Source organism: Acanthochromis polyacanthus, chromosome 9, assembly GCF_021347895.1.
Source record: "Acanthochromis polyacanthus isolate Apoly-LR-REF ecotype Palm Island chromosome 9, KAUST_Apoly_ChrSc, whole genome shotgun sequence".
NCBI classification, from domain to species: domain Eukaryota; kingdom Metazoa; phylum Chordata; class Actinopteri; family Pomacentridae; genus Acanthochromis; species Acanthochromis polyacanthus.
Window position 1 is genome coordinate 10,796,840 of NC_067121.1, and position 25,093 is coordinate 10,821,932.

Sequence of the window (25,093 nt, forward strand, 5' to 3'; positions counted from 1 at the left end):
AAATTGTCATGGCTGGGTCAGAGCATCTCCAAAACTGCAGCTCTTGTGGTGTGTTGTGAGAATCTATCAAAAGCGGTCCAAAGAAGGAACAGTGGTGAACCAGCGACAGGGTCATGGGCAGCCAAAGCGCATTGATGCACCGAGGGAGGAAGGCCGACCCATGCTGTCCGATCCAACAAACAAGCTACTGTTGCTCAGATTGCTGAAGAAGTTAATGCTGGTTCTTTCTGATAGAAAGGCGTCACAGTATACAGTGCATCCCAGTTTGTTGGATATGGGGTTGCATAGAACAGTCAGGGTGCCTATGCTGATCCCTGTGCACCACTGAAAGACCAACAATCAGAAGCATCAGAAGAAGGAGCAATGGAAGAAAGTGGCCTGGTCTGATGAATCACATTTTCTTTGACATCACTTACCTGAGGAACACATGGGACCAAGATGCACAATAGGAAGAAGGCAAACCAGAAGTCTCTACTTCGATAGCACTTACCATAGACTAAACTTTTCAGTTGTATTCATTTCTACATCCTGAAGGTTTATCTAAAAGGATTTGTTCAAATATCAATCATAGTCTCATTCATGAAGCATTTCCATCCATCCATTATCTGTAACATTCAAAGCTACTGACAATTTAGAGTTAACAATTAGCCTGGGCATGTTTTGGACTGTGGGAGGAAGTCGGAGTACCTGGAGAAAACCCATGCATGCACAGGGAGAACACGCAAACTCCATGCAGAAGATTCCAGGAAGGCGGGGACACAAACCAGGAATCTTCTAGCTACAAGGCATAAATACTAACCACTACCCCACTGTGCAGCCTATGCAGCATTTCATTTCTAAAAATAGATTGAAAATTAGTTTTCTCTGACTGGTGATGGTATATTGTATTTGACTGAGTGAAAAAACTTACACTGCAAAATTTCAAAACAAGACAGCCATTTTGAAGCTGCTTTTATTGGACGTTCAGATTTTTGCTCTAGAAAGTTTTTAATGCAAGTTCAGGCTTTTTTTTCCAGATATAATACAGTATTTGCATATTTAAATAAAAAAAAATCACAAATTATGTAATACAAATGTAAGCAATAAACTGGGAAACTTAATGGCTACATTTGTTGATTTAAACTTTCACCTTTAAATGGCAGTTTTCAATAAATTTACAAAATAAAGGACAGGTTGAGCCAGAAAAATCAACTTCAGTTGCATTTACATTTGTTCATATATCATTCATAGCCACATTTATGTAGCCTTTTATTCCTAATACATGTGCTGCAACTAAGTTTCTTCTGACTTGTGGCAGTATTTTAATTATTGTTTTTTTAGTTTAGAATCAGGCTTTACCCACTGATTTTGGCAAAATAGTGCATTTTTTAGAAACATAGCAACCCAAATTCATTTTTAATTTTACAATTTCACAAAGCTTGCCATTTAAAAAATACTGTTCTACTGTAAGAAATTCACTGGAGAAGTTTCATGTTGATATTCAAGTGTAATTTCACCCTATATACACCCTATACAGAAGATTAGATATTGTTTTCAAGCATGGTGACAAAGGTTTAAAGTGCATTTTGGACAAAACAAGCAATTTGATTATATGAACTTTGAAAAATCCTCTAAATTTACTCAGACAATATCAATCTCTGCAAGTTATTTGTTATTTTTATGACTCGCAGCTGTACAATTTGAACTCAGTGCTTTAATGTATGAAGTGCAGTAACCAAAAACAACAATAAAAAGACTTCTTTTGAGTTGAGCATTATTGTGATTTAATTCACTATGTCTTATATCACAAAGAAAGTCTTAAAAATGCAGACTAGATTTTCTGTATATAAACTGTACACAAAAAGCAAGGCACTATACATTCAGATTCGTCAAGCTGCTGTTTCTCTTCTCATTAAAGTCAAACCCTTAAATTACAGTTTTCCTCTCAGGCGCTCGGCGGGTCGGAGTCACTTCAGCAGTCGAGTTTCCTACGAGGCCTGACGGCATCTGACACGACAGGATTTTGTCTTCTTTTTTTTTTTACATAGATACAAAGTCACAAACGCACCTACGCTCACATTTCCACAAACGAATGTTACGTACACACATTATATACACGACCACAGCATGGCACCCCGACGACGAGCGTTTTCTTCCACGAGTTCCACTTCAGAAGAGATTTCAGACACACAGACACCATGTATGAACCAAAGCGAGGTATTTTTACCTGACATTAAACCGCTTGAATTTAATTTTTGTTAAGTAATGACAAAGTTGAGAAGTAAAACATGACTATAAAGCGAGGCGAGTGCAGCTCCGTTTTTCTCCTTTGACGTCGTTTTTCTTAAGAATCGGGTACACAACAGGTCGATCTCTCTCCTGCTTCTCACTTTCCACTTTTTACCGCTTCACGTTCTGCTAAAACAGTCCTTTGGCCTTCTTTAAGTTCACTTGCTTCCACCCTGGCAGACGTTCGTATTCCTCCCTCTTCATTTCCAATGCTTTCTGCAGACGGGAAAAAAAAACACACACAGTTAAATACTGTTTCAGAGAGAAGTCTTGGTGTTTTCCTGTCACTCATACTGGTTTTTAGCTGCTACACCCCCTGGCAAAAATTATGGAATCACCAGTCTTGGAGGATGTTCGTCCAGTTGTTTAATTTTGTAGAAAAAAGGCAGATCACAGACATGCCACAAAACTAAAGTCATTTAAAATGGTAACTTTCTGGCTTTGAGAAACACTAAAAGAAATCAAGAAAAAAAGTGGTAGTCAGTAATAATTGCTTTTTTAGATCAAGCAGAGGGAAAAAGTCATGGAATCACTCAACCCTGAGGAAAAAATTACGGAATCATGAAAAAAAAAATCACTACAACACACCACTAGTACTTTGTTGCACCACCTCTGGCTTTTTAACAGCTTGCAGTCTCTGAGGCATCTACTCCACGAGTGACAAACAGTACTCTTCAATCTGGCTCCAACTTTTGCAGGTTGGGGCCTTGTCATGGACCATTTTCTTCAATTTCCACCACAGGTTTTCAATTGGATTGAGATCCAGACTATTTTCAGGCCATGATACTGGCCTTGTGTCTTTCTTCAAGGAAAGTTTTCAGTTTTTGCTCTATGGCAAGATGCATTGTCATCTTGAAAATTGATGTCATCCCCAAACATCCTTTCAACTGATGGAATAAGAAAAGTGTCCAAAATATCAACAAAAACATGTGCATTTATTAAAAATGTAATGACAGTCAGCTCCCCAGTGCCTTATCTGACATGCAGCCCCAGATCATCAATTACTGTGGAAATTTGCATGTTTTCTTCAGGCAGTCATCTTCATAAATCTCACTGGAATGACACCAAACAAAAGGTCCAGCATCATCACCTTGCCCAATGCAGATTCACGATTCATCACTGAATATGACTTTCATCCTGTCATCCATGACTGCTTTTCCTTAGCCCATTATAACCTTGTTTTTTCTGTTTAGGTGTTAATGATGGCTTTCATTTAGCCTTTCTGTATATAAATCCCATTTCCTTTAGGCAGTTTCTTGCAGTTCAGTCACAGACGTCGACTCTAATTTCCGCTCATTTGTTGCTCATTTGTTTTGCTGTGCATTTTCTGTTTTCAAGTTTTCTGTCTCAATGCTTTGAAGTCTTCCTTGGTCTACCAGTATGCTGCCTTTTACAACCTTCCCATGTTGTTTGAACTTGGTCCAGATTTTAGACACAGCTGACTGTGAACAAACATCGTTTGCAACATTTCGTGATGATGTACCTTCCTTAAGAAGTTTGATAATCTTCTCCTTTGTTTCAATGGACATCTCTCATGTTGGATTCATGTCAATCCACTTGGTGCAACAGTTCTCCAAGGTGTGACACTTCTTTTTAACTGCAGACTAACAAGCAGATTTAATCTGATGCAGGTGATAGTTTTGGAAATAGAAAGTTACAGGGTGTTTCCTTTTTTTTTCCTCAGAATTGGTGATTCCATAATTTCTTCCCTCTGCTTGATCTAAAAAAGCAATTGTCATTGATTACGATAATTGTTTTTCTTGATTTCTTTTGGTGTTTCTTAAAGTCAGAAAGCTGCCATTTTAAATGATTTTTTTAAAAAATTTTTGTGGCATGTCTGTGTTCTGCTTTTTTTTCTACAAAATTAAACAACTGAATGAGCATCCTCCAAGACTGGTGATTCCATCATTTTTGCCAGGGGTTTACTAAAGACTAAAGGACACAAGAAATGCAGCTTGATGATCTGATGGGAGTCTAAAAAGTTGTTGATGTCAGTTCACCGGCATAAGTTTATTCTTTGATCCATTCTTCTTAATTTTTCCTTTTAGCACCTAGAGAAAATCCTGTTCCTGAGATATCCACCATATCCCAACGAATTACGTGTAATTTCAGAGGAGTTTTCTTTACTATTCATTCAAGGGCAGGGCTCTGAAGAAGCTATTCTCTTCCTCTGTCTCCTGCACTGCAACCCTAATCTACTAAAATTCCAAGCGCAATGGATGAAAGACTGACTGTAAAATGACCCAAAAAAAAGGTCTAAGGACTGCACCACCTTAAAGAAAGTGAGTTTACACTTATCAAACACCATAATAAAACAGATTCTGCTTCATGCTGATGTGATTGCAGCACATCATTCATGCTGGATTCAGATCTGTTGACTTGGGAAACCTCTGAACTCCTGAAACCAGTCTGAGGCTACGTTTTTGCCTCCTGACGTCTCGCCGACAGCTGCTCTCTCGGTGCTCTGTGGGCTGCTAACTGAGAACAGATTCTGTCCAGTGAGGTTGTTTTCATGCCTTCATTTCGTGCTCCACAGACAGACGGTGAGTCAGACTGCAGTGTAGCTGCTGGTGAATCACTCAAGTGCTTTTATTTGCACTGAGAGGAGAAAAAAGAAAAAGAGTCTCAGGTGGAAGGACTGAGTGCGTAAAGAGAAGAGCGACAGCAGCAGAGAAGTGATGCAGGAGTGACGTGAGGCCGGAGAGACGAACCGCAGCTGCACAAATACATCTGACAATCATCACGACGGTATAGATCTGACAAAAAAACCCAGCTATTTTAAAAGCCCATTCCTGCTAGGAATAAAGATATATGGTACAATACGGGTGCAGCTAATTATTAATCTGATGAAATATGACAAATAGAATTGCTTTGTCTATAAAATGCTGATAAATCCAACCAACTGTAAAAAAAAATACAAAATGCTTAATTTGCAATCATATATCAGCTCCCAGTTTGGGTTCGGGAGGCAGACACTCTCTCTGTTTTCAAGACCAGGCTTCAAACTTTCCTTTTTGGCAAAGCTTATAGGCAGGGATGACTTTGGAGTCCAAATGTACGGAGAACAACTGACTTCTTCGACATCCCTTAGTTATGCTGCTTGGTGCCATATATATAAAATTGAATATAAAACTGAGAAAATAGCAAATCCTTACATAATTGAATGCAACCAAATTACTACTAATCAAATTAATTTGTTCAGCTTCGACATATAATGCCATAATTACAATATAATATACATTAACACACCTTCTGTACATAAATACACATTGAAAGCTAAAATACTGAATTGTTTGATCGACTCATTTGTAACTTTCCATCTTCTTTCCTGCAGGAACGGGATCCAAATTTAGCTCATGTCATTTTCCATTTATCTACTGTGTGAGAAAGACCTTCGCGAATGTAGCTAATATAGAGAACTGTCCAACAGAGTTCTGCTCTTTCAGGATGATGTTTTCAGACATAACTGTGCAGCCGAGCGCAAACGTTCCGACTCCACCACAATCCGTATAAAGAAGGGAAAGGCAGTGCTGACGTGCTCGAGAAAAGAACAGCTCCCCAGTGCTGATGAGTCACACTCGTCTTACCTGAATCCACCTACAACTTGGTCTGAAAAGTGAGAGTTGGACGGAGTTAGATGGGTTTAATTGCGGGAGATGTGCAGTAGTAATAGATCAGATTAAAATGGATAAAATCGACCTTTGATTATAGTGTGTATAACGTTATATAATCTTAACATGCTGCTGTCATTTTCTTCTTATATCTTGATGTGTTTACAGCATAAATGTCAGTCAGAATCTGTGAAATACTTCAATGTGCACACCTCAGAGTGCTTCACAGTCATGTTTGTAACTGTTAAAATGTATTAAGGAGGATTTGTTTTTCATTTGGAGATTTTAATGACAGCTGCTACATTGTTTTTGCACTTATGTTACTTTAAAATTTATACAATGTATATATTGTATTTTATGCACATATTTCTGAATAATTTTTTACCAGTTCGATGGTGAGCTAATGCATCAAAGTTCATTCAAATGTGCACCATCTAATGCGTGTAATGATTGACAATAAAGTGGCTATTCTGTTCTATATAACTGACTGAAAACCTTTGCCTAGAAATGCAAACGTCTCCCTCTTTAAGCCCTAATTTCAGTCAGAGTTGATAATTAGATGTAAAATCTTCTCCTTTTATCGCATTATTAGTGATATAGTGTGTCAGGTAAAATTTACAAAGCAAAATGTAACAAATAAGTAGACATTTCAGTAGTCAGAAGTCAGCTGAAATAAAGACCAGATCTTTTCCTGTGATGACCATGTAGAGTTCCATCATTTAACAAAAAAAAAAAGATCTAAAAGTCTGGTTCGGTATATTTTTATCCTGTCTGAAATTTGATAAATAAACAAATGTGACGTTCTGTACAGCCGTTTCTGTTACCGACCTCAAAGTCCTGGTCAGACAGGTAGATCTCCAGGCGCAGCGGGTCGACTCCCTCTGGAAGAGGCCGGGCCTGAAGCTGAGCCAGAGGGAAGGTGTTCTGACAGAGTCGGGCCAACACGTCTTCCACCAGGATGATCTGGTTACACACCTCTGCCTCCTGCAGCCACCACACAGCAGGAAATAAAAACAGTATAATGTAAACATCATAGGTATTTTTCTGTATTTCCAACAAAGTATTTTCACTTTGTTTGCATATGTGCAGGAAAAGAGAGAGATCAGGTTATCGTTGCTGTTGTGTCACATTTTATTTTGCTGTGTAACCCTCTGAACCCACAAAACTGGCTGTGGGTTTGAAAGGCAAGGCATTTTTAGTTGTATAACGCATTTAATACACTGTAGTAGCTCAATGCGTTTCCTAAAGATTGTTTCCTCAAACAAACACACATATTTATATTTATGCAAAAAAAACTAATTGAGACACATGCGACACTTGGAAAAATGTTGAACGTGTTGATTCCAATTGTCTCACTTTTTGTGAATGAAATAGTTAAAGAAATTCTAATTTGTTTTTAGCATTTATTAAATTCTGTATCATACTGCACAGAAGACATTTATGAACTCTCTCTGCTTAAAGTCATGGTTATTCTGTTTCCATAGAGGTGCAGGATTTTATACTGCAGTGAAAAATGAACCCACGATGAGTAAAAATATGACAGGATCAGAAAATGCCCAGAAACTGCTCGGAGTTCAAACGTGAAGTCAGTGGAACCCTCCTGACTGCTTACTGATACGTACGACAGAATATTTCTATAATTCAGTGCCACTGACCCTCTCTGTGATCTCAGCCACGTCCTCTCTGTGCTCCCAGCTGGGAAACATGTTGGTGAAGGTGAGTGGCTCCAGACCGGCGTGGATCAGGTACGACTTCTGAGGCTTCTTCTCATTTTTCTCTGCAGGGACAAAGTCAATAGAACTATTACAACCTCAGGTTAGGTACAAAACTAACAAGACAAGACGACATGGTCATCAATATCCCCCGCCACATGTGATGTCTATGAGTCTATATCCAAAATAGTGATCAAGGGCCATAACTCTGTTAAATATTATCGCACAGGTCTCATTTTTGAACTTGATCAAGGTGTCCATGGTGTGAAGCTACACACTAAATTTCGTAATCCTAGCTGGAATAGCTTCTGAGAAAAGCTGTCCCCTTCATGTCGGATGGACGGACAGACGCACGGACGGAGGCCAAACCTATGTCCCCCTTTTCCACTTCGTGGAGGCGGGGGATAAAAAGCACTCAGAGAGCGCAGTACTCTGCCAAGGCCGCTCAGTCATTGTATGTTTTTGAAATCTTTCAACAATTTGTGGTCCACGGCAGTGGATTTGCAATAATGATAATAATAATAATAACAAATAACACATTTTATATATAGGTGCCTTTCAGAACAATCAAAGTCGTCATACAGAGGAAACTAAGTCAAAACACATTCAAATAAACAGCATAAAACGGAAAGATGCAAAAAATTTAAAAGAAGGAAATTTAGCAATAGGATCCCAATCATGTGATCGGCTGACGTAGTGTTCACTTGTTGTCATAGTTACAGTGACGCCGTGCCACTATCTCGCAATGATACAAAAATCCTTAACAAATCCGTGGATCCAGACTATAAGTCGCATCACTGCCAAAAATCTATTCACATGGTCCTTGTGTCATTTCTGACCTTTCCTGAAAATTTCATCCAAACCCATTCATCCGTTTTTGAATAATGTTGTCAACAGACAGACAAAGCAACGTTGATCGTCACATAACTTCGCTGCGTTCTTTGGTGGAGTAAAAATATTATGGCTTAATGAAAAAAGGTAAAAAGCATTATTTTGACATTTATTCTCATCTTTTGAGTTCTAAATTTCTAAGTTCTTCTAGAAAATATCTTAGATTTAATTAGATAATTGCCTATCTCCAAATCTTGTGCTATCATCCACTGAACACAGTAACATCAGTTCACACATTCAGAATGAAAGGCAATGAGTAGCAACATAATGTATTTGGGGATTTTAGGGTATTTGGTCCATTTCTTTGAAACCCTGTGGCTGTGTAATAAGTAAAATGAGTCAAATTATGAAGGCAAAGCATGAACAAAACTACTGTTTGTTTAGCACAAAGCATTCATAGTTTCTAGTCACATATTTCTACAATCACGTGATGTTTTATGTTCTTATAGGTGTTTGAAAATTAATCTTCAGAACTATTTTGGTCCTGATAATTGAATAAAATTGTTGATGCAGCTTTAACCGATCATCCTCCTTCTGCTCACCTTTGCAGTACTGCAGCACCGTTTCCATCGCACACTTCCTGTCTGCATCCCAGCGGATACGTGCCGAGCCGGTGCTCTCACTGTCCTGAGGCCACCAGCCCTGCCACAAGTAAACCTCATGGAAGTTATCCACCAGGAACAAAGCTGTGCAGGAGAGGGAGAAATTCTTTTTCAACATGAGATACAACAGGATTATTTTCTCCCAAATGATCAGCCGAGTCTGTTTGAGCATCAGAATGAGGATAAATCACTATAGATACAGAAGCTGATTTCCATTTGGCTAAAAAGGCTTCCTTTGTTCACGTCTCTTTGAGTTTTAACAAAGAGGTATGAGAAAAGTAGAGTTTTATTTACCAAAGGATGTTTTGGAGAGATGGCAGCTACGGCGCACAGAACCTTAACTGTCAAATGTGTAGAAGTCAATTTGTTATGGTCTGTTAATTGGGGTAGTTGATCACCGTTTCCTCCCTTTGTGCGTTTCCCTCCTCTTTTGACTGCCTCATTGTTTTCACCTACAGTTGTCCTCAAAATTATTCATACCCTTGGCAATTTTTATGATTTTTTATTTTTGTGATGGAATTAATAAATTTGGGCAAGTTTGTTTATGAGTTATATGTGACCAACAAGTAAAGGAATAACAATAATACACAATTTATGAAAATCTTTATTTCAGAGGTATTTATTTCACTGGCTTTCAAAATAATCCATGTTCAAAATTATTCTGCCTGGTGAAGTGATTCAATTAGGGTCTTGGTTGTTGTCCGGGGGTTGTTGTTGACCTCTCGGCAGATTTTCTGGGCAAGTTTGGGTGACACCTTGTGCTTCCTGCCACGCCCACTGAGATTCTTAACAGTGTTGAACTTCTTGTGCTTGTTGATTATGCTCTGGACGGTTGACACAGGGAAATCATACTGCTTGGAAATGGCCTTGTAACCCTTTCCTTTACTGTGGGCACATACAAGACGTTGTCGCAGATCCTCACTGAGCTCCTTCTTCTTGGCCATACTGGTCAGAAGTTAAGAATAACCAGAACATGTTGCCCCTATTTACATTCTTCGGAAAAGATGCCACTGGTCACAAAAAACCATGAGCGTATTCCACTGATCATCTTGAAATAAATTTAGGCCAAAAATTATTAAATTATTAGGAATTTAAACCAAAAAAAGATATCTTTCTGACACGGTGCCAGAGGTATGAATAATTCTGAACATCAGTGAGAACTAACTTTTGGCCATATCTATTCCTATATGTGAGTGAAGTTTCGACACTCATATGTGAATTTGCACATAGCAACAAGAAGAAAAAAGATATTGAGGAAATACAAATATAATACCTATTGCAAATACAGAATCTGATAAAGAATGTTATTTTTCATAATTTTGAGGACAACTGTATGTCTTGTTTGTCACCTCCAGTCAGTTCTGTGTTTTATACTCATTTTGTCCTGGTTGTGGACCACATATTTGTCCACATCTGATTATAGTTTGTGCTTTCAGTTTGCTGAATGATGTTTATCCAATTTGGGTTTTTTTTTTAAAGATTTTTTTGGATTTGTGTATTTTTTTTTAAACCTGTTTTCTTGCTTTAGTTTCTCCAGATGTCTTTCAGACTTTTAGTTTTGGTTTTTCAAGACCTACAGCCTCATCTTTATTTGCTCATCCACCAGCCTTTGTTAGCCTTCCATAAGTTTTGGTCCTTAATTGATCATCCTCTTTTATAGCTATGAAATGCTCAAGGGAAAATGTCTTGTTCTTGCTGACTGCATGCCTATTACTGAATATACTGTAAATATTTATGTATAGAAAAAATAAGCTATTCCCTTTTTGTTGACAAAAAAGAAAAGCCAGATGGGAACAGACAATGGAGCGATAAAAACAGCTACAGTACGCCGAGGGAAGAAAAAAATAACACCAGTTTTTTTTTTTTGTTAAAAACTAGAACTGTTTTGTGTATTTCATGTTAAAGCTGAAAAATTATTATAACTGTGAGGTTACTGATCTACTGTTGTATATCTTCTGGATAATACAAAATGACAATGGAAATTACAAAAGAAGAAAAAAAAAAGAAAAGTCTTTTAGTTTTGCAGAAAAACCTAAACATACAGTTGCAGCAAATGTTTTTGATATTACACATTCCATACTTTTATTTAATGAGTAAACCTGAATAACATTAGAGCTGCTCCTGATAGTGTCTGTTTTTGTATGTATTTTGCCCACATATTTGAAAATCATGCAGTGCTGTTGCTTTAATGCTGTTTATGCAACAGACCAGCTGCTCATTTTACAGCTGATGATAGAGGACATGGCATGTAAAGAGTGTTGCATAAGATACACCTGTGTTTTCTCACTCAGAGCTTCTCCAGCAAGGACGGAAGGAAGCCTAAATTAGCAGAAATAAGTGTTTGTATGTGGGCCTCACCAGGCTGTGCTGCGTTATAAAGTTCTTCCTGCAGGAAGGGCAGCGAGCTGACCAGGTCTGGAGCTCTGGATGGGTGGAAGAACTCACTCGCCACGAAATCTCCAGATGTGCTGCTCAGCTGGAAGAGCCGTGGGGTGAAGTTGAATTTACCTGGATCTGATGACACACAACAAAACATTTAAATTACAACCTAGCACCCATTCGTGTCTTTTTCACTTGGTTGTTGTTCAGAAATCAATGAATATTTGATCATTTTTAATACTGTTTTTATACAAAACCGTTTTTCTCCTCTATTGTTAATCTGAAACTCAAAATCCATTTATCAGAGGCAGAAACTGCAGAGAGAATTGTTGAATTTTCAGCTTTTCAAGGGCCTCTCAGCATAATATCAATGTCAGTAAATGTAAGCTTAAAATTACGGTATTTCATCACAATCACTTTATTCTACATGTTCTGCTTACAAAATGTGCCAAATACAAAGTGTTTACACCAAACAGATTCTGTAAATGACACAAAATTCTGCACTCCTCAGTGTAGCTGTGAAGTCATTAGTGACCGAGTTGAGATAAACAGTTATGTGACAAAAATTCTGTGACTTTTCAGGATAACTGCGGATTGTATTCACACAGAGCAGAGAGGAGGCAAGCATGGATTGAAAATTGAAAATGCAAGTAGTTAAGCATCTCTAGTGCGTAGAACCACTGTGTGCTTTTTCCAACATTTGTAACAACTGTGGCAACTAAAAAGGCTTGAATGTTAATCCCACTTTGACTTTATAATAAATAATCAAAGAATTTGAACTTTATTTTCATTTTTTAATATAATTTCTGGCTTTATAACCGTTTCACATTGCACTAAACACATTTGAGTTTTCTTTACTTCTAGACATGATTGTCGAGACTGTCTCCATTGAAGTGGAGACAGAAATTGTGACCGTTTTAACTTGCATAGCGAAATTTAAAAACAAATTATAATAATTTGTAAAAATAAAATTATATTTGTCCATTCTAAGGCTTTTCAAATGGCTAAAATCTCATCTAAATTGCTTTTTTTTTTTGGTCATGTTTAAGTACCAAAACATATAATTTCTTTCCCTTTCTGTCTAAAATAATTGCACTGTTTGTCATTTGAGGGATTATCTATGACTAGCTAAAACCCCACAGGTGCAGGGTTTTTTTTTTTAACCTTGCAGCATGCAGTCGTAGGCCTTCCTATCTTTTCTCCCCAGAGCCTCCCAGAAGCCTGGAGGCTCAACTCCTTCATCACATTCATGGATGGTGACTTTGCTGCTGCTGTGGAGTCCTGCTTCCAGAGGACACCTGAGGCAGCGAAAAGAGAGGCAGAATTTAACACACATGTGAAAATCAGAAATACGGTCTAGACATTGTTAATGGGGAAAATGACTATTTTAGCTGGAAATGACTGATTTTTAATGGAATATCTACATAGGGGTACAGAGATCCTGTGTTCTAATGGTACATTGTGTTAGCTAATCATGTTGAAGGGCTAATTGGTGATTAGAAAACCCTTGTGCAGTTATGTTAGCACATGAGTAAAAGTTCAAGTTTTCAGGGAAAACATGAAATTGTCTGAGTAACCCCAAATTGTTGAACAGTGTATGTGATGTCTGAACGCCACAATACCAACAACTGGCCAAAGTTCCCCTCCTGATGAAAACTCACTGCTCTTTGATCTTGAGTGCGGCAGTGCTTCCGACGCTGCGAGTGTGAAGCTGTGACTTGCAGCCGTGCCACAGGTACATGACGGCCTTGTTGATGTTGAGTAGGATCATGGAGGCTCTGGAGCGCAGGCTGCTGCAGTGACACGCCACCTCCAGCAGGTGGCCCTCCACCGGAACCTCGCCACGCACGCAGTACAGACGCCACTCACCTGCAGACAGAGGCACAGGTGAATGTTATCAGTGGAGTGACAGGAAATGTGTCATTGCTCAGTCAGTATTGCAGGAAGTTATTTTAAACATGATCACAATAAATATAATAACACAAAACTGATCATTTAGGTCATTTACTTATGACAGTAAAAGTTCTGCAAGGGAAAGGCAACGTTTTATTCAAATTGCAATTCTTTTACTTTGAAAAATGTCTTCAAATCTCATTTCTTGACCACCAAGATAAAACTAAATCAGCTCAGAATTAAGAATCAAATTGAAATCACTTGAAATATTTTAGGGTAAAAAAACTATAAATAAGATACTGTGACAATATTCCAACATAGTTTACTGACCTTATTAAGGCACTGAGAAGGTGCTGTGTCATATTCACAGAGATGTCAGGGACCTCGCTTGGAAATCATGATTGTAAAATGAGAAATAGCTAAAATACAAAGCAGAAATGTATTTACTCTGAGTGTTCTCCTCCTCCTCCTCCCTCTTGCCGGCGTGGACGATCATCCCTCCATTGAAGCACTGCAGGAAACATGGTGGCTCTTTTCCTTGCTGCACTTGAACCTGGAACACACAGAAGTGGAAGTCAGTTAGAGATTACTGTGGCTGACTGTTGACAAGAAATAAAACGTGAATGAAACTGCTTGGTAAACATGTGTTTGCAGCCTTCAGTCCAATGTGTTCATAAAATAGATCAGATCAAACATTAAGCCAACTAAAATCAATGACTTAAAAATGTAATTATGTTCTCCTGGCTGTAAATAAGCTTTGTCTCTTGTACCTGTGCTCCTCTTTCTTCGTCCAGCTCCACTGTCATCAGCGCCGATGTTCCCTTCTCGCTGACGGTGGAGTGTCGACCCTGCCAGAAGAAATAGCAGCATTTCTCCTTCCCTGGTCCGGTGCTCCTCACCTCGGGGTTTTGCCTGCGACCCACTGCGACACACAAGAACCAACAACCTACTCTAAATTATCAGTGCTTTAAAAATAACAAAGTCTAAACATTTCTTGTATGTTTACTATTTACCATTACAGTCAGATGCAAGAATATTCATTAGCATTGTGTACAGGTCTCCATATGTGACTTTGGTATCCTCAACACCATCTAAACAGAGCAAATGTGGCAACTCCCATCCACTCAAAAATCTGAGTGTGAAAAAGTACCAAAAAAATGATTTATGTGGGATTTACTCTGACTCATTCAAGATGTTCTTCTAGTTCTCGACTATAAACATTTTTGAAGTAAGTTTTATTCTGAGAACTTTTATACAAAGTGCCCATTTTCACAACATAAAACTATCAGAAATAATCAATAACCCTCTAAACTTCAAGCAGTTTCTAGGTGTTTTTTTACACTCCTGTTATGTTTTTACTCAATGAAGGCTCAATTTTCGCTGCAATATAAAGTCCTGCACCTCTATGGAAACTACACAGTCATTGCTATAAGTTTTTAAAAAATCTAAGTGTTTTTTGTGTAGTATGATAAAGTTAGAATGCCACAAAACATGTATGTATACACAGCCCTGTTAAGCTGAAAAGTAAGCCAGTTTAACCTGGTTAAGCTGAAAAGTCCTTGGATATTTGTCACAGAACTGTAGCTGAGTCACTAATGGCTTTACTGTTGAACTAGAGAGCACAAAATTCTTTGATTTTTGCAGAATTTGGCTCAAGAAAACAGTTAAATGTTTAAATAAGACATGTAGAATGAAGCAATTTAAGAATTAACATATTTTTAAGCTTAGCTTTTGTTCATTTTCCCAACTAAACTGCACCTCATGGATGAGTACCTCAAGGATCATCGGAAAGTTCAACATCCATTAGTTCTGTCTTTTTATTCTACTGATTTTGACTTTAATAAATGGCATCATTCTGGAGATAAGATAAAACCCTCCAGCAGGTTTTGGGGCTCAGAGAGTTGACAAACAAGGACAAAAAACCATTTTGCATCAAAGTGACAGGGTTTAGGTACAGAGGGTGAACATGTGACTAACCTGAAGTGCTGACCATGTACTTCCATTTGACCACGTAGGCGTCTCCCTCGTGGAACTGCCCGATGCTCTGGCGTGGCAATCGGCTGTAGTCGAACTCCAGGATGTGCCAAACGTCCACAGACACTGTGCTTATCTCCTGAGTCCTCATGTGGTCCTCCGTCTCCACCGGTCCATAACCGCGACCAATGTTCACCCCATCCAGAATGGTGGAGATGGACGACTGGAGGACAGGCAGCATTAAGGTGGCGTCATACGGCCGACACTCTCGTCCTGGAGCCTCCTGGGAGAAAAATAACAAACAGGAGTTATTATAAAGAGTAAATGAGGCACTTGGACGCCTCGTACAGCATCCACCCAAATGCATATGCTCTCTAGTTCTAGTTTTGGTCCCAGCATGTAACAAACTGTTCCTGGCAACATTAACTGAGACTGCATGTGGCGATCTAACAGACAAACAGATGGGGAGATACAAAAGACATATGAAGCCTCTGTGGTGGGTGTGACCTGCATTATAAATTTATGTATCCTCACAAATCACGAGCTGGATTTGCACCTTTGGTTCAGGTTCAAGCTCGCTGCCTTCCTTTGGTGTTGGTGACTTTGCTTCAGTCCAGTCCATGAACTTCTCCTTGAACAGGATTGTCTCGTTGTGCTCTGTCAGCCGGCCGAATATCGCCCAATCAGGACGACCCTGGCCCTTCCTGTGGAGGGAAATGTCAAAGATGTCAAGATTGAACTTGGAAGCTGAGGATATTTTCTCTGGTTAGCTTAAGACTGCAATGGAGTGAATAAAATTCAACGTGTGTTCCTGCCTGGGTATGAGTGTGTTGCAGCCTCCGGGATCCAGTGGGTTGACATCACAGCAGGTGTAGTCAAACATCCCGTTCCACAGGTGTTTGGCGAGCTGGAAGGCCACCTTCCTTTGGGGCAGAGTCACCTCTTTACCGTGCCAAACGTACACCTCGCTGCCAAAGTCAAACACCAACACCTGCAGCACCCGCAGCACAACAAAAACAGTCCCGTTAACTAACGCTGTGCAGCTGCTTTGTGTGCAGTTAATACCACACAAGCTGCCTATGGACAAAGTCAATTGTAAGAATGTCTGAATTCCTTTTTAAAGGAAGATCTATCAAACTAAATGATCTGCCATGAGGAGGTTAGGCATAAAATCTAATTTACATGCTTATTTGTCCATATTCAGCTTGTGTGGTGTATAAATACTTACAAAAACACAAAATAAACCTGAGAAACAACTACTGAAAGAATATTATGTAATATTTACCACAACCTGCAGAGACGTTTTTTTTTTTTTAAAATCAACTAATATCTACAGGGAGAAATGATGCTTGATGTTCAAAATAAGCAGCGTAACTGCAGTGTGCTTTTGGTCTTTGCCCCAGAGTCCTGAACCTAATTCATTTTTCAGCAGCAGCAGTGCACAGATGGACGTAGGAGGTGCTCATCACAGCACCTGCTGTTGCTAAGCAACAAATTAAAACCAGCTTGAGGCACAGAGGACCATGTAAAAAAAAAAAAAACTAAAGTGTTTTTTATATTCAGAGCTTGGTGGCTTAAATGCAAAATCCACTGTCAGATGCTCTTTTCAGTGATTACTATGAATGTTGTAATACAATGACAAGCTGACAAGCAGCTGTTTTGCATTCTGGCTTAATGAGGCTACAGAGATGCTGAAAAGCGGCTTCTTCACATGCAACCAAACAATTTTTATTGATATATGAAAGCAAGCCAGCAAAGGATGTAAAGACATGTTTATCGAAAAACAAGAGCCCTTTTCAGCCATGGGATTTCTAACACTGATGGTTTCATCAATCTAATAAAATGATTAATACTTCTTTCTAACATAGGTCCTTTTTCTTCTATTATTCCTCACAGCTTCATTCAGACATACTCACCACAGTGACGTCACATGTGCAAGACTATGAGCTACAAATAAAAAATGACTAAGCCTAAACTAATAGCAAGCTTATTAACGTGGAGGAAAGGATCAGTCAGGATCTAACAGTAAATAACATCTTTGGTCAATTCCTGAGTTCCATTAATGCTTTCAGGATATTATTTTATGATAAAATGTGATCTGTTTACGAAAGCCAAAATATTTTTCTGACGTTTTTAACAAGATAGCTGTCATGTTCGGTGGTTTTGGTTTTATTTAGTGTAATATTTTGACATCACCTTTCCTTGTGTGTCACTTGTGTTCTCAGTTTTTGTGCTTTCCCTCCTTTTTGATACCCTCGTTAGTTTCACCAGCGTCTTATTTTCCCAGTCACTTCTTTATTTCTATACAATCTTGTGTCTTTACCTGTCATTTTCCATTTTATCCTCTTTGTGTACCTCATGTTCCACATCTGATTCTGGATTGTGCTCTTAGTTTTTTGAATCGTGTTTTGTCTCCTGGTTCCACAGCCTGTTTGCGTCCTGCCTTTCCTACCAGCTTCCGGTGTCTCTGAGTTAAGGTTAGCTTTAGTTTGTTTTTGTTTTCCTTATGGACCAATTATTCCTGGATCGCCAGTCGCCTTTTCTTTGTTTCACCTGTTATCTTTCTGGCAAACTTTCTTCTTGAAGGTCTTTTTTTAAATCACAATCTGACTGTCTTGTGTCTGCACTTGGTTCCTTTTCCTATCAAGATTTAAGTCTCACGGTGCTATACTTGCCCTACTGACCTAATTAACTAAAACCACGTTACTCATCAAATCTGTGAATATCTTCCTATACATTAAAGGGGCAGCATGAAGCTCAGACTTGTCAAGTGTTAAAGGCATTATGGAGGATGTTTTTGTTGTTTAATTTGTCTGATTCACATAAAATGAATATACTGACCTTTAGTGGACTTGTATGTATGGTTTATAAAAGAACAAAAAATAAAAAAAAATAACTGTGGACATGACATGACCTGAAAAACATCAGCCAATCAACGCGCTCGGACCGAGGCATTTGCTTTGCTCCCTTTCCTGTCAATCAAAAATCTTCCAGCTCAGGCCTAGTTACGTAGATTACGTACGCCTTGGACTTACGTGTTTTGTGTATGTGTTGCTTTGGTATAGCTTCGTAGTTAGCTGGCGACTTGTTTTGCTCATCTTTTTTTACATAATGGCAGATAAAGATCCAGGGGGACCCAGCCGTAAAAGAAAGTCATTTTTTTAGGTCAGAGAAAATAAAACACAACTGGATTGCGAGAATGCAAAAACAAAAGTGATTACTGGCGAGTCATTTGGGCGATGGTGTCAGCTCAAGCAACAAATGGACCTAAAGACAGATGCCTTGGTTGCTAAATTCCTTCTGGACAGGTAAAATGTATTATTGATTATTGATTATACTGCGGCTGTAGGCAACTTCACGAGTCCTACGCAAGTTTGTGGAGGGGGGGCATTTCTTCGTAAATGTTAAGAGGGGGGAGGTTAGAGGGGGGTGAGGGAGAGGTTGTATGTGCGCATGCACATGCTACGTTCAAAGTCGTAGGAAATTAAATCTCCTCTAATGCCTTTAAAAGTGATCTGTAAATTTTGCCACGTCTCAAGAAGGGACTAAGTTGCTCCTTTAGAAATAAAGCAGACATGTTTAGATGCCATTAGATTAATGTAAAAGAGCCTAAAAGGGGATATAAAGTCCAACTAACCTCCTTGGATGCCAGCAGGGCACTGCGAGGGACTTTGCCCCATTCGTCATCATCAGGAACCAGTTTATCGTCCAGCAGTCTGAAGATACAGTTGGTTTCCACGATAGCATTCTCAAACTGCTCATCCTCCTCAGGCGGACCCGAGGCTGCACCACAATTGGACACATCAATATAATAAGCTATATATATCAACAGAAGTGCTATGTATTTTTACTATTTTAAACAGTTTAATTAATGTCTTACATTGGTAGGTCATCTGTCCACCTAGGACCGTCCAGAACTGCTGGGTGTCTGGACCCTGTGGGTTAACTCCTTCCTCGATGGTCTGCACCTGGTTCGCCCTGCAGCCCATGTCCTTCTTTGTCTGGATGTAGGTGGCCAAATCTATCGCCTATCGACAAGAAAAACATTTTTACTTGCCAGCCTTTAATAGTGACAGAATAACTCTCATGATTATGTTGCTAAAAACAAAAAGGAAATTTCACTTTTTATGATGAATCCAGGAACGGTGAAATTATCTCTCAAGCTAATTTAGTGAGAAGGTGCAACTTTACAGCTGAGTCACAAACTGAAGACAACATGAGGTTACTGTGCTTTTTGTGCATAAAATCTTAATAAAATTTGTAAACCGCGCAGAAGAAGGAGGCGGAGTAGAAAAACAAATGTTTATTAGAAAGTGTCTGGACAGACCTCCTTTGGGGAAATGGAGGAGGCGGAAAGCATGTGTCTGACGAGGAGGACAGATGGGTATATGTGCCCGTGTGTGCCGAGAATGAAAATGAGAATCATCAATGAATCATCTTTGTCTGAAGTCTAATATTGCAGCAGCAGCAGCTCTGAACACACCAGACAGAGAGATAATACTCACCTTAGCTTTCTCAATGACATTCGAAAACTCTCCAATCCAAACAAAGCAGTGGTCCTGAGTGACCAACAGGAAACAGTCCCCGCTGTTCAGAGAGGACGCTCTGGGCTCCACTAATCTGGTCTGAACGTGGCGACGACCTGCAAGAAATACAGTAACCTTTATTATCTGCAATCTATCTTCAGCCTAATAACATCTTATTTTTAAAAAAAAGGAACAAATCTTGGGAAGCATACTTATTTGTGAAATAGATGGGAAAAACTGTACATCTCACATTTATACATTTTTAGATTAGCTTGCTTAGCTTCTTACAATGACTGCAAACAAAGAGAATAGGTAGCATGGATGTGATCAAAAGTTACAAAATCCCACCAAGTTAATCTGTTGTATCTTGCTTCTTTAATATATAGACAAAGCTGAAGAGAAAAACATCAATTTGCAGTTTTCTGGACAGTTATGGGTCTGACTATTTCTTGGCTGAAAGCAGTAATTTCTTTAAATCTCCAGTGGTTGCCTGGCAACTGCTCCTGGTCAGGAAACAGACACTAAATATAGATCTGAAATATAGACCTATATCTATCTTTCCCTGAAAAAAAAGAGAAACAAATGCTACTTAATCTTAAATAGATTGTGGCCGGTGTAAGTTCAGGTCCTAATTAGTGGTAAAATCCTGAAAACAACGAAAGTGGCTGGTAAGGAGCTGCAAAAGATGTCAGGCAGGCAATGACAACCACGTAACAGAGTTTTTACCTTTGATCTGCATCAGCATGAGGTTCTTGTACGGCACGGCGCTGTTGTTGGACATCTGATCTGAGATGTTGATGCTGCGCAGACTCACGCTGCTGAAATTTTCTTTACTGGCCAGACCTGCCAGAGCAGCCTCAGAGTACTCAGAGGTTTTATTCACTAGAATTAGAAATATTACACACTTTAGAAAAACACAGACCTACAGGGGAGGGAGGAAAAAAAACATAAATGCTTCATTAAAGTTTAAAATAACAAGATCCCTACAGGAAACTCTGCTACAAAAGTGGGTCGTGTGAGGCGGCGTGCTAATTTGTACTGTTTACACAATAAACAAAGAGGCTGCAAACGTTTCCAGTGTTTTCCTATTGGGATTTTTGAAGAAACACAACATGACAGGGATTAAACACACAGATACAGAAACTCACTCTTTTCAGCCTTCATCCTTTTGCTCTCCACTTGGGCCACGTTCAATCTCTGCTCCGTGTACTCGTGTCGGATGTCCTCTCTGGCCGCCAGCATCTTCAGAGGGTTTTTGGATGATTGAACGTTCCTGGATGGACGAACTGACCGCTTGTGCTGCACCATGGCCGAAGTCAGCCTGGGGAGGGAGAAAACAGACATACGAGCATGATGAAAAATTCGGAAATTATGATCAAGAGACTCCCTGCTGCCTGCTGATATAATACAGATATTTTAGTATTTCCTTACTTGGGACCCTGAGAACCGAAGATGGTGTCAAAGTCTTCGCTGATCTCGATCCTGGTGGGCATGCGTGGGAATTCAGCAACACGTCTGTAGAACTTGGAGAAGATTTCATCATCCAGCTTCATCACCTCCTTCACTGCCTTCTCAGTCACTGTTATGGTGGTTTCCTGCAAACCTGCCACTGAATAAAACAAGTTGCAAAGCAGAGATGAGATTAGGCCTCAGTGCAGTTACAAAAATTATACACAACAGTTGAAGCTTTTCCAAAAGAGAAGTGGTCGACAGGATACTGCAGTTGAAGATGACAGAGCATGCAAGCTGCAAAATGACTCAGAGTTTGGGTGCTGCTTTTGCTAGAAATTGCACTAATATCAATGGTTTCCCACTTAATATCAAACATATCTCTTAATGGAGCTTGCAGTCAGTGTAGAAGTGCGTACCTTTGCTATTCAGACGTCCCAGGAAGCTCTCCAGCTTGTCTAGTTTCTTATCAGACTCCATGTCTGGTCGGGCCTCAATTTCTGGAGATGAAACAATAATTACATTTTAAAATCAATAGGGGCATTTAGGATAAAATTATCCTGAAGTAAACAAACCAAAAACACATTTTGGGCCTGCTATTGTTTGTGCTCAATCAGGTATTATGGCTATTAAATGATTTGTCGTCGATGCACTGTTATTTTTCTGTTTGTTTTTTTGCAAGTAATAGGGTTAAAAGTGATCTTGAGGTCAATGCATTTCTGTTCACGGAGTTGTAAAACTAACCAACAGGGATTTCTTTTGCTGAAGTGACAGCACTGACACAACACTCGCCAATCTTTCTCACCCTCTTGTGGTTTGGTGATGGCCGGCGTGTTGCTCTTGAGTTTGGTCGATACTGGTGACAGTATGGGACTGATAACTGAGGAGGAGGCTGCCAGACCTGTAGACACACAGACAGAATGATCTTACACTTTGAAGATACAAGCTCCTGTCGGTAGCAGTGTAGCGCAAACAGTGCTTATGTTTAATAATATGCAGGATAAATCAACTCAAAGTAGTGACTGAGATATGCGTTGTGCATACCAAAACATTATTTTCCATTTTTACAGTCTTAAAGAGAAAATTCAGTTTTGTTCAAATATTGTGTTACAATTTAGCTCTCAGATTATATGCTTGTTTCATTTAGATCACCATTACCCACAGAAACAGTGGCTTATCATCCTGGGTTTCCTTTAATATCTGGGCAATACTTTAATATCAGAAATACATCAAAATACAACCACAATTACTAAGACATTAAACCTACACCAACTCAAACCTGGTCTAATACACATGAAAGCTCTAAAGAGCAATTTCCTCTCTTAAATAAGTGATCAATAAAATAACAACTCTTTGTATAAATTACAATCAAATTCAGAAAAGATAGCTCTGAATCCCTATCACTTCTTCACGTACAGATTTTTTTTAAAAAACCTGTTAACTTCACACCTTAGTAAAATGAGGAATGATTTTTGACTGACCATTTAACCATCCAACATGAGCAAAACCTCTGTTTCTTAGATCCTGTTCACACGTGGCAAAAACATGCATGGTTGGGTTTACCAAATAAACAATTTCTGCAAAATGAAATTGTGTATTTAGTAAACCAATTACAACTGAACAGCTCTAAGAGCAGGTGTGAATGCTCTAATTCAGGATGTGTTGATATCCACTTCGGTGGTCGAAGCTGCATATGGCTACATTAAAGGACCGACTCGCATGGTCTGCCCAAGTGAAAATGCGTACTGCTTTGTGCACCATTAATATCACATCAAAGTGCAACAAAAAAACAACAACCCAGAAACAGTCATTTCTTTCTCTTCTTTTAATTTTCTTGGCATGGAAGGTGGGCTGCACAGTGCTGTAGTGGTTAGCACTTTTGCCTTGCAGCAAGAAGATCCCCGGTTCAAATCCCGGGGTGGGCCTTCGATCTTTCTGCATGGAGTTTGCATGCTCTCCCTGTGCATGCGTGGGTTTTCTCCGGGCACTCCGGCTTCCTCCCACAGTCCAGAAATATGCTGAGGTTAATTGGTTACTCTAAATTGCCCGTAGGTGTGAATGTGAGTGTGATTGTTTGTCTGTATATGAACCCCGCGACAGACTGGCGACCTGTCCAGGGTGTCCTCTGCCTTCGCCCGAGTCAGCTGAGATAGGCTCCAGCGACCCTAGTGAGGATAAAGCGGTGTATAGAGAATGGATGGATGAATGGCATGGAAGGTGCATTGCTGCCTCCTGCTGGTTAAAACAACAAAGCAGTCAGTCATCGCAAACGCAAATGATGTTTGTGTCTTTATAGTTATAGAGCAAAAAAGGGAGAAAATGTAGTCACTCGAATCCCATGTAGAGATGCACTGTAATGCCAGGTGTGAACTGATGTACTTAGAGCTGTCAATTTGTGATCAGATCAGCCAGAGATGCATGTTTTTACCAGGCATGAACAGGGTTGTTGCGGCTAATTGAGAGGATATTAAGCTATCTCTGGCATTTGCAGCTTTCTGTTGAGCAGCTGCATGAAATGAAACATGGTATACTTTTGATTGAAACTGAAGAGATGTGGGATAGGGAACTACAACTCTCTGCTGTAACCACATTGTTTGATTTCCCATGTGTATAATTTTGTGTAAACGTCTTTCGTTGTTGCATTTTCAAACTGCAGACTTTTGCACTGACCTTTCTTGACCATTCGTGCAGCCACTGTGTACTGTGTGGAGTCATTAGCTGCTCCTTTGCCTTTCGTCTTCCAGGCATCCTCCCGAGTTGAAATCATCTGTTTTCTCTCCTCGATGGTCATCTGGGCCTCGATTTCCTCTCCCATCTTCTGCACAGACACAATGAAATTCAAATTACGAGAGATTATTGAGTTAAAACGCCCGGTCTTGCATGCAAAGCAATACTCTGCACAATGAGGGCAGATGCCAGCTTTATTGTTAGTCATGTTGGACTTTTTTCTAACATAAAAGCATAAAACAAGTCCAAGAAGCCAAATCAAAAGCTTCTATACAAGCCTACATCTACTGAGAACCACACCAGTTCTCACACAGCTTCACTGTAGCTTAATGTCACCACTTTATTCCCTCATGAGCAATTATTCATGTTGTGACAGTATCAAACCAAGGGGATGTAAAGAGATTGGATGCATTCAAGCATGCTAAGTGCATGGCTATATCATCGACTTTAGTCCTCAGAGGAAGCGACGGCTGCACACCGAAATGTACTCGTGTTGTAAATAAAAGCGTCCTTCACACCGCTGGCTGCAAACCAAGCAAGAAAGATACATCTCCGGTACATGCTGCCCATTGGAGCGTGCTCGGTACATGTCCTTACCTGACTATGATGCTCAATATACTGACACTTTTGGCCAAGGGAGATAGTGGGAGAAAATGTGGAGGAGAAGACGGGTTCCTGAGGATGTAGAAGTGGGCGGAAAAGTGAAAGAGAGGAAAGGACAGGAAGAGGAAATGGAAGAGGAACAATGAACACACAGATGAAGGAAGGTAAGGGATGGATGCAAAAGGAGAGGAACCCAAGGCCAGGCTATCCATTTATGATCACTAGCAAAGCCTTAGAAATGTTAATTACATTGCGGGGAACACCATCAGATGAGTACATTTATACAGTTAGCAACAAAGCAGCAAAGTGCAAAAGCCATTTTCCTGCTGGTACTTTGCAAGCTGTAACAGCCACAAAAAGCCTCTGTGCAGTAAAACATGACCGCTTAAAACTCAGAGGTGCATTAAGAAATAGCTAGTCTCAAATATATCTGTATCAAGCAAGTTTTACCAATCTCT

General features: G+C 39.5%; 1 protein-coding gene across 5 annotated transcripts in view; it reads right to left on the minus strand.

The window, feature by feature from the left end:
• Positions 1 to 1,746: 1,746 nt before the first annotated feature.
• Positions 1,747 to 25,093, minus strand: part of LOC110958063 (supervillin-like) — a 70,508-nt gene continuing 47,161 nt past the window's right edge. For 4 of the 5 annotated variants that reach the window (XM_051953514.1, XM_051953513.1, XM_051953512.1 and 1 more), the window contains 22 exons: positions 24,630 to 24,707; positions 23,976 to 24,123; positions 22,111 to 22,206; positions 21,725 to 21,805; positions 21,288 to 21,465; positions 21,005 to 21,177; positions 20,583 to 20,738; positions 19,836 to 19,972; positions 19,211 to 19,358; positions 18,968 to 19,113; positions 16,146 to 16,321; positions 15,887 to 16,034; positions 15,334 to 15,613; positions 14,127 to 14,278; positions 13,804 to 13,909; positions 13,125 to 13,332; positions 12,628 to 12,761; positions 11,443 to 11,598; positions 9,025 to 9,168; positions 7,535 to 7,656; positions 6,708 to 6,863; positions 1,747 to 2,484 (listed from right to left, as the gene is read on the minus strand). In XM_051953514.1, the coding sequence (XP_051809474.1) occupies positions 2,398 to 2,484; positions 6,708 to 6,863; positions 7,535 to 7,656; positions 9,025 to 9,168; positions 11,443 to 11,598; positions 12,628 to 12,761; positions 13,125 to 13,332; positions 13,804 to 13,909; positions 14,127 to 14,278; positions 15,334 to 15,613; positions 15,887 to 16,034; positions 16,146 to 16,321; positions 18,968 to 19,113; positions 19,211 to 19,358; positions 19,836 to 19,972; positions 20,583 to 20,738; positions 21,005 to 21,177; positions 21,288 to 21,465; positions 21,725 to 21,805; positions 22,111 to 22,206; positions 23,976 to 24,123; positions 24,630 to 24,707 (3,210 nt within the window). In that variant the 3' untranslated portion in view covers positions 1,747 to 2,397. The remainder of the gene's footprint in view (positions 2,485 to 6,707; positions 6,864 to 7,534; positions 7,657 to 9,024; positions 9,169 to 11,442; positions 11,599 to 12,627; positions 12,762 to 13,124; positions 13,333 to 13,803; positions 13,910 to 14,126; positions 14,279 to 15,333; positions 15,614 to 15,886; positions 16,035 to 16,145; positions 16,322 to 18,967; positions 19,114 to 19,210; positions 19,359 to 19,835; positions 19,973 to 20,582; positions 20,739 to 21,004; positions 21,178 to 21,287; positions 21,466 to 21,724; positions 21,806 to 22,110; positions 22,207 to 23,975; positions 24,124 to 24,629; positions 24,708 to 25,093) is intronic. The other variant, XM_051953515.1, reaches the window with a different exon arrangement.